The sequence below is a fragment of the Oncorhynchus keta genome, chromosome 5, assembly GCF_023373465.1.
Source record: "Oncorhynchus keta strain PuntledgeMale-10-30-2019 chromosome 5, Oket_V2, whole genome shotgun sequence".
In the NCBI taxonomy this organism is placed as follows: Eukaryota; Metazoa; Chordata; class Actinopteri; order Salmoniformes; family Salmonidae; genus Oncorhynchus; species Oncorhynchus keta.
The window spans coordinates 20,870,581-20,887,192 of NC_068425.1; the positions used below are offsets into that span (position 1 = coordinate 20,870,581).

General features: G+C 46.8%; 1 protein-coding gene across 1 annotated transcript in view; it reads left to right on the plus strand.

Annotated features, from left to right (window-relative positions):
- The first annotated feature begins 2,347 nt into the window (after positions 1–2,347).
- The window catches only part of LOC118376790 (Na(+)/H(+) exchange regulatory cofactor NHE-RF1-like), a 36,591-nt gene continuing 22,326 nt past the window's right edge, over positions 2,348–16,612 (plus strand). The window contains exon 1 of the mRNA XM_035763569.2: positions 2,348–3,217. Within this exon, the coding sequence (XP_035619462.1) occupies positions 2,711–3,217 (507 nt within the window). The 5' untranslated portion in view covers positions 2,348–2,710. The remainder of the gene's footprint in view (positions 3,218–16,612) is intronic.

Consider the following 16,612-nt stretch of genomic DNA (forward strand, 5'->3'; position numbering starts at 1 on the left):
ATGTTTGATGTTGTTGATACCGTACCACCAACCTCCTGTGATACAGTACCATATGTTTGATGTTGTTGATACCGTACCACCAACCTCCTGTGATACAGTACCATATGTTTGATGTTGTTGATACCGTACCACCAACCTCCTGTGATACAGTACCATATGTTGGATGTTGTTGATACCGTACCACCAACCTCCTGTGATACAGTACCATATGTTTGATGTTGTTGATACCGTACCACCAACCTCCTGTGATACAGTGCCATATGTTTGATGTTGTTGATACCGTACCACCAACCTCCTGTGATACAGTACCATATGTTTGATGTTGTTGATACCGTACCACCAACCTCCTGTGATACAGTACCATATGTTTGATGTTGTTGATACCGTACCACCAACCTCCTGTGATACAGTGCCATATGTTTGATGGTGTTGATACCGTACCACCAACCTCCTGTGATACAGTGCCATATGTTTGATGTTGTTGATACCGTACCACCCACCTGTGATACAGTACCATATGTTTGATGTTGTTGATAACGTACCACCAACCTCCTGTGATACAGTACCATATGTTTGATGTTGTTGATACCGTACCACCAACCTCCTGTGATACAGTGCCATATGTTTGATGGTGTTGATACCGTACCACCAACCTCCTGTGATACAGTGCCATATGTTTGATGTTGTTGATACCGTACCACCAACCTCCTGTGATACAGTACCATATGTTGGATGTTGTTGATACCGTACCACCAACCTCCTGTGATACAGTACCATATGTTTGATGTTGTTGATACCGTACCACCAACCTCCTGTGATACAGTGCCATATGTTTGATGGTGTTGATACCGTACCACCAACCTCCTGTGATACAGTGCCATATGTTTGATGTTGTTGATACCGTACCACCAACCTCCTGTGATACAGTACCATATGTTTGATGTTGTTGATACCGTACCACCAACCTCCTGTGATACAGTACCATATGTTGGATGTTGTTGATACCGTACCACCAACCTCCTGTGATACAGTACCATATGTTTGATGTTGTTGATACCGTACCACCAACCTCCTGTGATACAGTGCCATATGTTTGATGGTGTTGATACCGTACCACCAACCTCCTGTGATACAGTACCATATGTTTGATGTTGTTGATACCGTACCACCAACCTCCTGTGATACAGTACCATATGTTGGATGTTGTTGATACCGTACCACCAACCTCCTATGATACAGTACCATATGTTTGATGTTGTTGATACCGTACCACCAACCTCCTGTGATACAGTACCATATGTTTGATGGTGTTGATACCGTACCACCAACCTCCTGTGATACAGTACCATATGTTTGATGTTGTTGATACCGTACCACCAACCTCCTGTGATACAGTGCCATATGTTTGATGTTGTTGATACCGTACCACCAACCTCCTGTGATACAGTGCCACATGCTAGATGTTGTTGATACCGTACCACCAACCTCCTGTGATACAGTACCATATGTTTGATGTTGTTGATACCGCACAACCAACCTCCTGTGATACAGTACCATATGTTTGATGTTGTTGATACCGTACCACCAACCTCCTGTGATACAGTACCATATGTTTGATGTTGTTGATACCGCACAACCAACCTCCTGTGATACAGTACCATATGTTTGATGTTGTTGATACCGCACAACCAACCTCCTGTGATACAGTACCATATGCTTGATGTTGTTGATACCGTACCACCAACCTCCTGTGATATAGTACCATATGTTGGATGTTGTTGATACCGTACCACCAACCTCCTGTGATACAGTGCCATATGTTTGATGTTGTTGATACCGTACCACCAACCTCCTGTGATATAGTACCATATGTTTGATGTTGTTGATACCGTACCACCAACCTCCTGTGATACAGTACCATATGTTTGATGTTGTTGATACCGTACCACCAACCTCCTGTGATACAGTACCATATGTTTGATGTTGTTGATACCGTACCACCAACCTCCTGTGATATAGTACCATATGTTTGATGTTGTTGATACCGTACCACCAACCTCCTGTGATACAGTACCATATGTTTGATGTTGTTGATACCGTACCACCAACCTCCTGTGATACAGTACCATATGCTTGCAGAAGGACCACATGCATTTGTCACAACATGGCAGCAGCAGCAGCAGCAATCATTTTTGCTCATGCACTTGTCCATCATTAGGGCCAATAGCATGCATGCACCATTAATTTATGCGCCTCCCTCCTTCTGGAGTATTTGAGTAGTGATTGGTGTTACTATCTGTCTTCTCCACCTACGTCACTGACCTTTATAAAGTAGTCTGCTGAGTTTAATTCAGTGTCAGATTAGATAATAGAGTTTTGGAGAAAAGTCAACGCATACATATAGTTAGTAGAACTTCAGGTTTGGGCAACACATCTCGGGTTGGCATACATCCCCTGTATGCACAAAGTTTAGGAGTTGCTTTTGAAAGTGAGTTGCGACTGCGGGTGACATCCAGTCACCACGGACGCCGCCTTATAGACAGACCGGTTGGATGCCAGACGCTCTTCCTTGAGAACGGTAGAGATATTCCTGTTGACGGGTACCACTCGTGCTCAGCATCCCAAACTGAGTTTTCTTGGCAACTTCCAGCTAGTGAACGATCATTCTCACAAACAACGGGTTGAATTGGTGAAATAAATAGCAGAAACGATGCCCAGCAAAAGCGAAGATAATCGGCCAAGACTCTGCCTGCTGGAGAAAGGGGACAATGGTTATGGGTTCCATCTCCACGGTGAGAAGGGTAAGACCGGGCAGTTCATACGGCTTGTGGAGCCCGACAGTCCGTCTGAAACTTCTGGGATTCGCGCGGGGGACCGACTGGTGTTCGTGAACGGGGAGAACGTGGAGAGTGAGAGCCATCAACAGGTTGTGTCCCGGATAAGAGCCACCGTGGGCCAGCTCGAGCTCATTGTTGTCGACCAGGACACTGAGCAACTGTTGAAAAAACACAAGATGAAGTGTCTCAAAGAATATGTCACGGAGCGCATTCCTTTACCCAGCGACGACGAGTCAGAAAGCGAAGACGTTAAGGAGAACGGGACACCATGCGGGACACCGAGAGAATCCACACCCATCCCGGAAAATAACGGAGAGCTCCATGGCCACGTAGAGCTCCATAGCCATGTTGAGAAAAAGCTGAGCATCAACTCTGAGAAGGTGAGTGTGCCAAAGTGCAAAACCTGAATAATCAATGGAATTCTTATTTGGGGTCATTGATGTAGTCTGGTGGTCACAGTAAGCTACATTCTGCAAATATACAGTTTGCGTAATAGTACCACTGACACTGTCCTAGGGATTTCAATTAAACGAATGAGATGTTTTTTGTAATTCATCCATTTATTCACCAGCAATGTAATTTGATTATTTAAACTTTTCAGTCTCCTTTTGTATAAGTGCACTGTGAGAATAACAAATGATATGGTCGGCTGCAGAGCCCAATATTCCCACTCTCTTCATTGTAGCAGTTTTGGCAGAGATCGCAGGTTGTAGGCGAGTCAGTTGGCTGCACATTTGTTGTGGGTGGTGGTGAGAGGTATTGGGAGGGGGGTTTAAGAGAGGTAGGACAAACAGCCTGTTTCAGCCTCGAGTTCAAGTTAATTTGACAGTGAAGATACTGCACACCACACACATTTGTGGGAAAGGGCAACAACATTTTGTGTGTTGTTGTTCTGAGGTCTGAAAAAGAACTGACACTTGACATTGGGGTTGAAGAGAAAGAATTTGAGGTTTACTGAAGCAGATAACTTTGAACACACCACGTCCAACATATTTCTGGTGTCTTCATGTGTTCATGACTCACAATGTAATGCACCCACAGTGGAACACAAGAAACAACTCAAAATACATGTATTAGTCCTTGATTATGACCTCCCGCTGTCTATGAAAACAAATGAAGAGTTTCATTCCAAAATGCTATATATCAATTTTCAGAAATGTTGGTAAAAAGTAGCTTTTATTGTTTAAATAACTTATGAAAGAGATTGGTGTGTTTTTTCACTATCTCATAGTCATGAGGTTGTTCATTGACAGACATGTATTTTTAAGAAATCTATAACTTAATGGTTTCATTTCAGTCACTCTCAGAGAAATAAGTAGTACTGCTAGGTTTTACACAGTCACATTTAACAAATAACATTTTGTTTATTAATGAACTGAACAAATTATACATTGGTGACATCAATATTTAATTGAGTTATTTTTATTATGTGAGATCTGTATGTAAAACATTTAGAATTAACATTGTATTCATCTTGTCCAGAGCAACATACAGTTCGTGCAGCCACATACAGCGCCTTACAGCCACATACAGCGCCTTACAGCCACATACAGCGCCTTACAGCCACATACAGCGCCTTACAGCCACATACAGCGCCTTACAGCCACATACAGCGCCTTACAGCCACATACAGCGCCTTATAGCCACATACAGCGCCTTATAGCCACATACAGCGCCTTATAGCCACATACAGCGCCTTATAGCCACATACAGCGCCTTATAGCGCCTTACAGCCACATACAGCGCCTTACAGCCACATACAGCGCCTTACAGCCACATACAGCGCCTTATAGCCACATACAGCGCCTTATAGTGCCTTACAGCCACTTACAGCCACATACAGCGCCTTACAGCCACATACAGCGCCTTACAGCCACATACAGCGCCTTACAGCCACATACAGCGCCTTACAGCCACATACAGCGCCTTATAGTGCCTTACAGCCACATACAGCGCCTTACAGCCACATACAGCGCCTTACAGCCACATACAGCGCCTTACAGCCACATACAGCGCCTTACAGCCACATACAGCGCCTTACAGCCACATACAGCGCCTTATAGTGCCTTACAGCGCTTTCAGAAATGATTCACACCCCTTGACTTATTCCACATTTGGTTGTTTTACAGCCTGAGTTTAGAAATGGATTTAGTTTAGATTTGATGTCACTGGCTTATACACTTTACCCCATAATGTCAAAGTGGAATTATGTTTAGACATTTTTTACAAATTAATAAAAAATGTAAAGCTGACATTTCTTGAGTCAGTAATTATTCTACACCTTTATTATGGCAAGTCTAAATAAGTTCAGGAGTAAACATTTGCTTAACAAGTCACATAATAAGTTGCATGGACTCACTCTGTGTGCAATAATAGTGTTAAACATTATTTTAGATTTACTACCTCATCTCTGAACCCCACACATACAAGTACTGTAAGGTTCCTCAGTCGAGCAGTGAATTTCAAACACAGATTCAACCAGAAAGACCAGGGAGGTATTCCAATGCATCGCAAAGAATGGCACCTATTGGTAAAAAATGTAAAAGCAGACATTGAATATCCCTTTGAGCATTGTGAAGTTACAATGTCGAAGTTACATGTTGGATGGTGTATCAATACACCCAGTCACTACAACGATACAGGTGTCCTTCCTAACTCAGTTGCCGGAGAGGAAGGAAACCACTCAGGGATTTCACCAGGAGGGCAATGTTAACTTTAAAACAGAGTTGAACGGCTGAGATAGGAGAAAACGGTGGATGGATCAGAAACATTGTAGTTACTCTACAATACTAACCTGAGTCAAAAGAAGAAACCCTGTACAGAATAACAATTTTCCAAAACATACATCCGGTTTGCAACAAGGCACTAAAGTAATACTGCAAAAAATGTGACAAAGCAACTTTTTGTCCTGAATACAGACTATGTTTGGAGCAAATCCAATACAACACATTACTGTGTACCACTTTCCATATTTTCAAGCATAGTTGTGGTTGCATCATGTTATGGGTATGCTTGTAATCGTTAAGGACTGGGTAGTTTTTCATGGGGAAAAAAGAAAGGAAATGGAGATAAGCACAGGCAAAATCCTGGAGGAAATGTAGTTCAGTCTGCTTTCCACCAGACACTTTGAGTTTAATTCACATTTCAGCAGGACGATAACCTTATAGCACAAGGTCAAATCTACACTGGAATTGTTTACCAAGAAGACAGTGAATATTCCTGAGTGGCTTAAATCCTGAGTTACTTAAATCTGCTTGAAAATCTATGGCAGGACCTGACAATGGTTGTTTAGCAATGATCACCAATCATTGATCTTGAAGAATTTTGAAAATAATGGGCCAATGTTGCACAATCCAGGTGTGGAAAGCTATTAGAGAATTACTTTTGGAGGATGGCTTGTGTCAAGAAGGGCAGCAAAGAAGTCACTTCTCTCCAAGAAAAACATCAGGGACAGACTGATATTCTGCAAAAGGTACAGGGATTGGACTACTGAGGACTGGGGTAAGGTAATTATCTCTGATGAATCCCCTTTCTGATTGGTTGGGGCATCTGGAAAAAAGCTTGTCCGGAGAAGACAAGGTGAGCACTACCATCAGTCCTGTGTCAAGCCAACAGTAAAGCATCCTGAGACCATTCATGTGTGGGGTTGCTTCTCAGCCAAGGGAGTGGACTCACTCACAATTTTGCCTATGAACACAGCCATGAATATAGAATGGTACCAACACATCCTCCGAGAGCAACTTCTACCAACCATCCAGGAACAGTTTGGTGACGAACAATTCCTTTTCCAGCATGATGGAGCACCTTGCCATAAGGCAAAAGTGATAACTAAGTGGCTCGGGGACAAAACATTGATATTTTGGGTCCATGGTCAGGAAACTCCCCAGACCTTAATCCCATTGAGAACTTGTGGTCAATCCTCAAGAGGCGGGTGGACAAACAAAACCCCACAAATTCTGAAAAACTCCAAGCATTGATTATGCAAGAATGGGCTGCCATCAGTCAGGATGTGGCCCAGAAGTTAATTGACAGCATGCCAGGGTGGATTGCAGAGGTCTGGAAAAAGAGGAGTCAACACTGCAAATATTGACTCTTTGCCTCAACTTCATGTAATTGTCAATAAAAGCCTTTGACACTTATGAAATGCTTGTAATTATACTTCAGTATTCCATAGTTTTGTCAGATGTTACTATCTAAAGCAGCAAGATATATGGAAATGAATATTTTATGTAATTCTCAAAACTTTTGTCCATGACTGTATAGCGTTTTCTAAATAACACATTTGAATAATATATATATATATATATATATTTTAAAATCTGAGAACAGTAATATGTTACACATACATGAAGGTACCAATAAGCAATCATTTCTAGTGAACCCCCCCAAAAAGAAAATTTGTGGATAAATCAACTCTTCAAATGCTCCTCACATTGTTCAGTAGTCGTTTCTCACTTTATTTATTATTTAAAGGGACGACATTTAGTCTTCACATCCTCTTAATACCCTCTAGCTAACAGCATGCACATGACGTGGGTTCATTCAAACATTGAAGAAAAGAGGGGCACTCCAGAACATCTGTGCCCCCCGCCGTGTCTGTTTACCCCTGGGGCTCTCCCAGCCCCTCCCAGCCCCACTCTGGTTCCTCTATTGCTGTGACGTAATAACCCAGACTTCTTCACTGACACTGCACTGTCTGTTTGGGTCTTTGTGTTCCAATGTGGCTCAGTGAATCTCACTGCTGAGTGATTTGCTACCATAACAGTCTAAACAGCAGTCTCACTACCATACCCTGCAGTGCCCAGCCATGACCAGCCCACTCATGTGTTGGACAGGATGCAGCCAGCCAGACACATGTGCAGCATCTTATGGGCTGCTCGAGGGGCTCCTATACATCCTGCATATCCTGTGTATACTATGTGTACCGGATACTGTTGACATGTTTGTGACTTAAACTCCTCCACCATTACACTTCCAATAAAGCAGTAACCCACTGTGCTCTCATTACATTAATCAATATTAAGAGCAGGACTTCTAACACGGTTTAATCTCTGAACTTGCAGGGGAGGTAATGGGGGTCATCTAAGAAACCTTATGAGAACCCTGTTTCCCTCACCCTTCCATGTTTCGTCCCAATATCCGAAAACACAGCAAGTCCACCCCACCTATAGGCCCTGCTGTGACTGAGTCTGCAGGGTAGTTAAATGCTGCGTCAGCCTCATCTCTTATCAGTGCTGTGTGTTAACACTACAAGGCAGAGGCCCAGTCAAGGGCCCGGTGACAGACATGACTGTGGAAGGTAGAGGACTTGTGCCACATAAAGGGACAGAAATACTGTTGTGCAATGTTGAACAATCTATCAGATCCCCTCAACAGCTGAACATGTTACAGTACATCAGACCACAATATCACATTAGTTAACTCTATAGACTAGAGCAATTGAAGCTCATGGGAAAAAATGTACTGTGTATTAATGTACATGTAAATGTATTACTGTAAATACTGCTTTAATGTTTGAAGTTTGAGAAGATCATAAATGGTAAGCCTATATATTGGAACACTGGCAGTGACACAACTCAGGCTTAGATGATATAACTATGTTTCAGGAATTTTCTGCCTGCATCCTGTCCAACATTCCTCTACCCTGGCCCATGCAGTCAGTGTGACGTTACACACACACACACACACACCACACACACACACACACACACACACACACACACACACACACACACACACACACACACACACACACACGGCCTGGGTGGTGAATACACAGCATGTTGGTTTAGCAGTCTCACTGACGTCTTTAGCAACTGCCTGTCCCTGTCTTTGAAGAAAAACAAAAGAGGGGACCAAGAGGAACGCCCTCTCTGGAAACCAAGGAGGAGTTGCCTTGGTTACACTGATGTGGTGTGTGCTATCCATGTTGAGTGTCGGTCTGTGTGTGTGAGAGGCAAAGTGAGAAACAGGGGTGTGAAGCAATGGAGAGGAGGAAAGTAGAGATGGAACATTTTGAATGCAATCAGGAATTGCAGTCTTCTCTGTTGTTAGAAACCAAGGACAGAGAGAATTTTTCCAGCACTCCTGAGTTTGATTGTCTATTCCTTCTCTGATAGCCATTTACGTGGCCACTGCACACACAACAAGCCATTGGATTCAAAGGGCTTTCTCTGTTTTCCCTGCAGTAAAATGTAACCCCCATTGTAAAATGCAGTGGAGTGGGGAGGGATGCAGTAAACCAGCACAAGTCACAACAGGTTATATTTTGGCTGCCCTTATTTAGGTGCGTCTTGTCATACTGGCTGGATCCTATGGGATCTGTCATTAAAGCCACTCTAAACATCTGATAAAATCTGAAAATAAGGGTGTGATGCATGCCTTGAGTTGAGCCTCTGAGTGTATTTTCTATCCACAGTATCTATCTTATCTGTGGTGTTGTTATTGTTTTGTGTGCGTGAGGCGCCTAATTCCCTCCATTTGCTTTTGAGGAAATCCCACATCAACCGAGAGGCTTTGGTCTATTGAGATTCCACTGGGAGACTGAGGAGGATGCCAGCCAGCCAGTCAGCTTGGTGCTTCTGGAGTCTTCATGAATGACTGCCTGGTTACATAAGCCTGTTTTTTAAAGGCAAATTACAGGAGAGAAAGAGTCCTCCTTGTGTCAGATGAAATCAACTGTGACTAGTAGGCTGAGAGTTGTGCTGTTCAGGGAGGGGCTGTTGTGTGTGTTCCATGCCTTGGAGGAAGTCTGTAGAGAATAGTAGCATAGAGACTTTGCCTGGAGAGCAGCAACATGCAGACAGGCCTGTTGTCACGTCCTGACCTTAGTTCCTTTTTTATGTCTCTGTTTTTAGTTTGGTCAGGGCAGGAGTTGGGGTGGGCATCCTAGGTTTTGTAGTCTAGGTTTTGTATTTCTATGTGTTTGGCCTTGTATGATTCCCAATCAGAGGCAGCTGGCAATCGTTGTCTCTCATTGAGAACCATACTTAGGCAGCCTGTTTTCCCACTATGGGTGTGGGTAGTTGTTTTCTGTCACGAGCAATGATGCCAGCTCAGCGCATCTGATCTACAATGCGTCTCCTCGGCCCGGGTTATGTGGCACCAGCCCTATGCACAGTGTCCCAGGTTCGCCAGCACAGCCCAGTGCGTTCTGTTCCACCCCGCCGCACCAGGACAGGTTGTGCAGGCTCTGTGCTCGAGACCTCCAGTGCGCCTCTACGGTCCGGTCCATCCGGTGCCTCCTCCACGCACCAGGCCTCCTGTGGCAGCCCCACGCACAAGGCTGTGGTGCGTCTCAGTCTCCTCCCTTCAGGTGCTTCCTCCTGTCTAGCACAGCCAGAGTCTCCCCCCTGTCCGGAGCTGCCAGAGTCTCCCCCCCTGTCCGGAGCTGCCAGAGTCTCCCCCTGTCCGGAGCTGCCAGAGTCTCCCCCTGTCCGGAGCTGCCAGAGTCTCCCCCTGTCCGGAGCTGCCAGAGTCTCCCCCTGTCCGGGGCTGCCAGAGTCTCCCCCTGTCCGGAGCTGCCAGAGTCTCCCCCCCTGTCCGGAGCTGCCAGAGTCTCCCCCCCTGTCCGGAGCTGCCAGAGTCTCCCCCCCTGTCCGGAGCTGCCAGAGTCTCCCCCCCTGTCCGGAGCTGCCAGAGTCTCCCCCCCTGTCCGGAGCTGCCAGAGTCTCCCCCCCTGTCCGGAGCTGCCAGAGTCTCCCCCTGTCCGGAGCTGCCAGAGTCTCCCCTGTCCGGAGCTGCCAGAGTCTCCCCCTGTCCGGAGCTGCCAGAGTCTCCCCCTGTCCGGAGCTGCCAGAGTCTCCCCCTGTCCGGAGCTGCCAGAGTCTCCCCTGTCCGGAGCTGCCAGAGTCTCCCCCTGTCCGGAGCTGCCAGAGTCTCCCCCCTGTCCGGAGCTGCCAGAGTCTCCCCCCTGTCCGGAGCTGCCAGAGTCTCCCCCCTGTCCGGAGCTGCCAGAGTCTCCCCCCTGTCAAAATCAAATGTATTTATATAGCCCTTCGTACATCAGCTGATATCTCAAAGTGCTGTACAGAAACCCAGCCTAAAACCCCAAACAGCAAGCAATGCAGGTGTAGAAGCACGGTGGCTAGAAAAAACTCCCTAGAAAGGCCAAAACCTGGGAAGAAACCTAGAGAGGAACCAGGCTATGTGGGGTGGCCAGTCCTCTTCTGGCTGTGCCAGGTGGTGATTATAACAGAACATGGCCAAGATGTTCAAATGTTCATAAATGACCAGCATGGTCCAATAATAATAATCACAGGCAGAACAGTTGAAACTGGAGCAGCAGCACGGCCAGGTGGACTGGGGACAGCAAGGAGTCATCATGCTAGGTAGTCCTGATGCATGGTCCTAGGGCTCAGGTCCTCCGAGAGAGAGAAAGAAAGAGAGAATTAGAGAGAGCATACTTAAATTCACACAGGACACCGGATAATACAGGAGAAGTACTCTAGATATAACAAACTGACCCTAGCCCCCCGACACATAAACTACTGCAGCATAAATACTGGAGGCTGAGACAAGAGGGGTCAGGAGACACTGTGGCCCCATCCGATAATAACCCCGGACAGGGACAAACAGGAAGGATATAACCCCACCCACTTTGCCAAAGCACAGCCCCCACACTACTAGAGGGATATCTTCAACCACCAACTTACCATCCTGAGACAAGGCTGCGTATAGCCCACAAAGATCTCCGCCACGGCACAACCCAAGGGGGGGCGCCAACCCAGACAGGAAGATCACATCAGTGACTCAACCCACTGAAGTGACGCACCCCTCTTAGGGACGGCATGGAAGAGCACCAGTAAGCCAGTGACTCAGCCCCTCTAATAGGGTTAGAGTCAGAGAATCCCAGTGGAAAGAGAGGAATCGGCCAGGCAGAGACAGCAAGGGCGGTTCGTTGCTCCAGAGCCTTTCCGTTCATCTCCACACTCCTGGGCCAGACTACACTCAATCATATGACCCACTGAAGAGATGAGTCTTCAGTAAAGACTTAAAGGTTGAGACCGAGTTTGCGTCTATCACATGTGTAGGCAGACCATTCCATAAAAATGGAGCTCTATAGGAGAAAGCCCTGCCTCCAGCTGTTTGCTTAGAAATTCTAGGGACATTTAGGAGGCCTGCGTCTTGTGACCGTAGCGTACGTGGAGGTATGTACGGCAGGACCAAATCAGAGAGATAGGTAGGAGCAAGCCCATGTAATGCTTTGTAGGTTAGCAGTAAAACCTTGAAATCAGCCCTTGCCTTGACAGGAAGCCAATTTTTTTTGGTTCTAGTCTGGATTCTAGCAGCCGTATTTAGCACTAACTAAAGGTTATTTAGTGCTTCTGTCGGTCAGGAGCTGCCAGAGCCACCCATCAGTCAGGAGCTGCCAGAGCCGCCCGTCAGTCAGGAGCTGCCAGAGCCGCCCGTCAGTCAGGAGCTGCCAGAGTCCCCCTTTAGTCCTGCGCTGCCAGAGTCCCCCTTTAGTCCTGCGCTGCCAGAGTCCCCCTTTAGTCCTGCGCTGCCAGAGTCCCCCTTTAGTCCTGCGCTGCCAGAGTCCCCCTTTAGTCCTGCGCTGCCAGAGTCCCCCTTTAGTCCTGCGCTGCCAGAGTCCCCCTTTAGTCCTGCGCTGCCAGAGTCCCCCTTTAGTCCTGCGCTGCCAGAGTCCCCCTTCAATAGTCTCCCGTCTATTCGGGGCACGCTGGAAGGGTCCCCAGTCCGGGGTCGGCGGCGAGGGTCGCCGCTCCAAAGGCGCCACCGAAGTAGTCTGGGCCCACTTCGGCCCAGACTAAGGTGGAGTGGTGTCCACGTCCCGCGCTAGAGCCGCCACCGCGGAGAGATGCCCAGTCCCTCCCCTATGGGTTTAGGTTTTGCGGCCGGAGTCAGCTGGCAATCGTTGTCTCTGATTGAGAACCATACTTAGGCAGCCTGTTTTCCCACTATGGGTGTGGGTAGTTGTTTTCTGTCATTGTGTGTCGGCACCAGACAGAATTGTTTCGTTTGTTCCGCTTTGTTATTTTTTTTGTTCTAGTGTTCAGTTTCTTTATTAAATCTACCATGAACACGTACCACGCTGCACCTTGGTCCTCTTCACCTTCTTCCACCTATGACAACCGTTACACCTGTAGGCATATGCCAGTTGTCTGTCTGTTTCTACCAGATACTAAGCCTGTAATCTACTAATTCATATAAAAGATGCTTATTAAAGGATGGATCATGGATCAACCACTGACATACCCACTGCCTCTAGGCTTTTCGGCCCTTGTGGTGTGCCATAGTGGGGAGAGGCTTTTGTTATAGCAAAACATGGTTCCTCAGGCATAGGAATATCCCACGTTAGTGACTGCGTAGGAGGATTCTCTCTATATTGTTTTATCTCCCACAGAATGGAGTGCGTGGGTTGACAATGGCTTTAATTCAATGGTTTAATCTGGTGACCGAGGAGCGAGCAACTCGTAAAGATATTTGAAACCAGGGCTTTTCTTTAAGCATTCCTGGTGGATTATTTAGTGGGTTTGGCCTATAGTGGGGAATATTTTATTTACTGGGTTATAGTTATGTATTCCAGACCAAGTCTCTGGGTGTACCTCACCATGTTCAAGTTACGATACAAAGCCTGACATTATTTATGTTAGCTTTACCAACTATTCAACCAGACGCTGATGCCATACAATCAACAATGGCTGTTCAATAACATAACAACGGTAGGCCGTCATTGTAAAATAAGAATTTGTTCTTAACTGACTTGCCTGATTTGCTTAGGCTACTGTAGCCTAGTGGTTAGAGCGTTGGACTAGTAACCAAAAGGTTGCAAGATCGTTCTGCCCCTGAACAAGGCAGTTAACCCACTGTTCCTAGGCTGCCATTGAAAATAAGAATTTGTTCTTAACTGACTTGCCTAGGTAAAATAAAAATACATATTTTAGGAAACTGGCAGCCACACCTTAGTTTTTGACTCGCTCTTTCAATCTCATTAGCGTAGCTTGCTTCTGTGGGAATCTTTTCCTGGGGCCTTGGCCAGCACATAGACTCCAGAAAGCTTAGACTGGTTTCCTGTCATTGTTGTTGTTGGAGGTAGAGAGAGTCAGGCAGACCCCCTCCCCCTCATCCCTTTCATCCCCCTCGCCACTCTCATCCTCATCCCTCTCACCCCCCCATCTCTCTCATCCCCCTCCCCTCTCATCCCCCTCGCCACTCTCATCCTCATCCTCATCCCTCTCACCCCCCCATCTCTCTCATCCCCCTCCCCTCTCATCCCTCCCACTCCCCCATCCCTCTCATCCCCCTCCCCTCTCATCCCCCTCACCACTCTCATCCTCATCCCTCCCACTCCCCCATCCCTCTCATCCCCTCCCCCATCCCCCTCACCACTCTCATCCTCATCCCTCTCACCCCCCATCCCTCTCATCCCCCTCACCACTCTCATCCTCACCCCCCATCCCTCTCATCCCCCTCACCACTCTCATCCTCACCCCCTCCCCTCTCATCCCCCTCACCACTCTCATCCTCATCCCCCTCACCCCTCTCATCCTCATCCCTCTCATCCTCATCCCTCTCATCCCCCTCCCTCTCATCCCCCTCTTCTGCTCTCTCCACAATGAGTTGCCTCTACTGGTCACAATGAAAACTCCTCGTCTCCTCAACAATTACTGCAGTCTACAGCCCTCAAACTCGACTCTGGATCTCGAGCCAGTTCCACTGATTTTTTTCTCAATAGTTCTAATCAGGGACTGATTTAGACCTGGGACACCAGGTGTGTGCAAATAATGATCAGGTAGAACAGAAAAGCAGCAGGTTCCGGACCTCATAGGGTCAGAGTTGAGTACCCCTGGTCTACAGTATACACACAGTAAAGTGTTATTCACGCTAGTGGATAACATGCTAACTAACGTGGGCTGTTTAAGTCAAAGTCAAACCTCTTACTGTAGTCTATGGCATTCCTTGTAACTTTGGTCAAATCTGGTAGACGAGAGCAGTGTTTCCCAACTCCAGGCCTCCATTATCTCTAACAGTACACTTTTTTATTGTAGCCCAGACAAGCACACTTGATTCAACTTGTCAACTAATCATCAAGCCTTCAATGAGCTAAATCAGGTGAGTTTGTCTGGTGCTACAACAAAAATGTGTGCTGTTGGGGGTACTGGAGGACTACAGTATATTGAGGGCCCGATTACCCCATTGTTTTTGATGTGTGGTCGTGTGTAGGGCGTCTGTCTTCATGTGTATTTGCTCAATCACGTGTGTGTGTGTGTGTGTGTGTGAGAATGTTTGGGAGTCACCCTTTCCTTCCCTCCTCTTTGTTGAGCAGTGTGTTCCAGAGGAAACGGTCAACATGACAAGAGAGACAGGGTGGAGGTCTATAAACACAGGGTCACAGGATTCATTGTTTCAATAGACTGATCCATTTATTTGTATACTGTGCAGTGTGTGTGTGTGTGTGTGTGTGTGTGAGAGACTAGGTTGTGCCAACTTGTGTGTGGTGTCAACTTGTGTAAATGTGTGTGTATTTGTTTGTAGAGGGTAAGAGTTCAGGCGCTTGTGAGTGTATTATGTAACTAACTCTTGTCTTACACACCCCCTCTAGGCTCTACGGTCAGTCCTGTACATCTGCTTCTCTAATAAGGGTTTAGTTGTATTATACAGACTGTGATTTTGGCCTTAGATCTACTGCAGACAATAGTAGCCTTTTAATTGTAGGCATCACATGGACAGAGGTGTATTGGAAGTCCCTCACTGCAGGTCACTGGGCTTCCTGCTCTGCTCAGTGTGTTCTGTCTCCAGTCTTGTCTAGGGCCCAGGGTGGAGCTCTGGCCATACATTCACACCCACCATGGCCCTCTTCCTGAGACCCAGTGGCTATGGCTGAGGAGCTGTTTGTGTGTGCGTGTGTGTGTATATATGAGAGAGTGGATGGTAGAGGGTTTGTAGTGAAGTGAACGTGTGACTCTGGCCCAAAACAGCAGCATCACCGTCTCTCCTACAGTTAGGGCCACGACACAGGGCCAGGTCAGGGTGGGGTGGAAGTGGACCTCACAAGGGGAGCCCCCTGGGATGCAAGAGGAGAGAATGCTACAACATTCCATTTCTCATTCCATACCCCTCAGGGTTCATAACCCCTCCTTGACAATGAGAGAAATGGCCACACCCTCCGTCACCCGCACCCAGCGATGACACCACAGAGTAGGACCAGGACAGACTATACAACACATACAGGCAGTGTTTATACTGTGTGTGTTCTGTCTGAAAGGGGTTCTATGGAGGTATGGAAGGCCAGGGGTATAATATATTCTACCATGGTGGGTGTATGATGTTGGTTTCTGCAGTGTTGGTGAGCTTGGTTATGTTATCAAAGCTGACTACAGTCTGACAGCAAATGTTTGTCACATGTTGACCATCCACAGCCTGAATGACGCCACACAGGATGTCACAACGTTCTCTTTCACTTATTCATCCCTCTCATCCTTTCCTAGCCCTTTTCCTCTCCCCTCTGAGCTAGCAGTATGATCTAATCTTCATCATTTACAGAGACAATCTGTGCAGTGACAGGTTCTCTGGGGCTGGGCTCAGTTGGATGTGGGAGACATTTTGTGTGCCTGCAACTCGTTGGGTGGAGTTCAGAGTCAGGAAGCATGGCCTCACAGATAAACCATGTTGACTCCTAAGGCCTGGTACCTGATAGGGTAGGACTAACACACTGATACTAACACACTGATAGAGAGCCATAGGGATGGAGGAGGGACAGCTGCTTTGGAAATGTGTGTCCTGAGAAGAGACAGAACTAAAGATTTGACTGA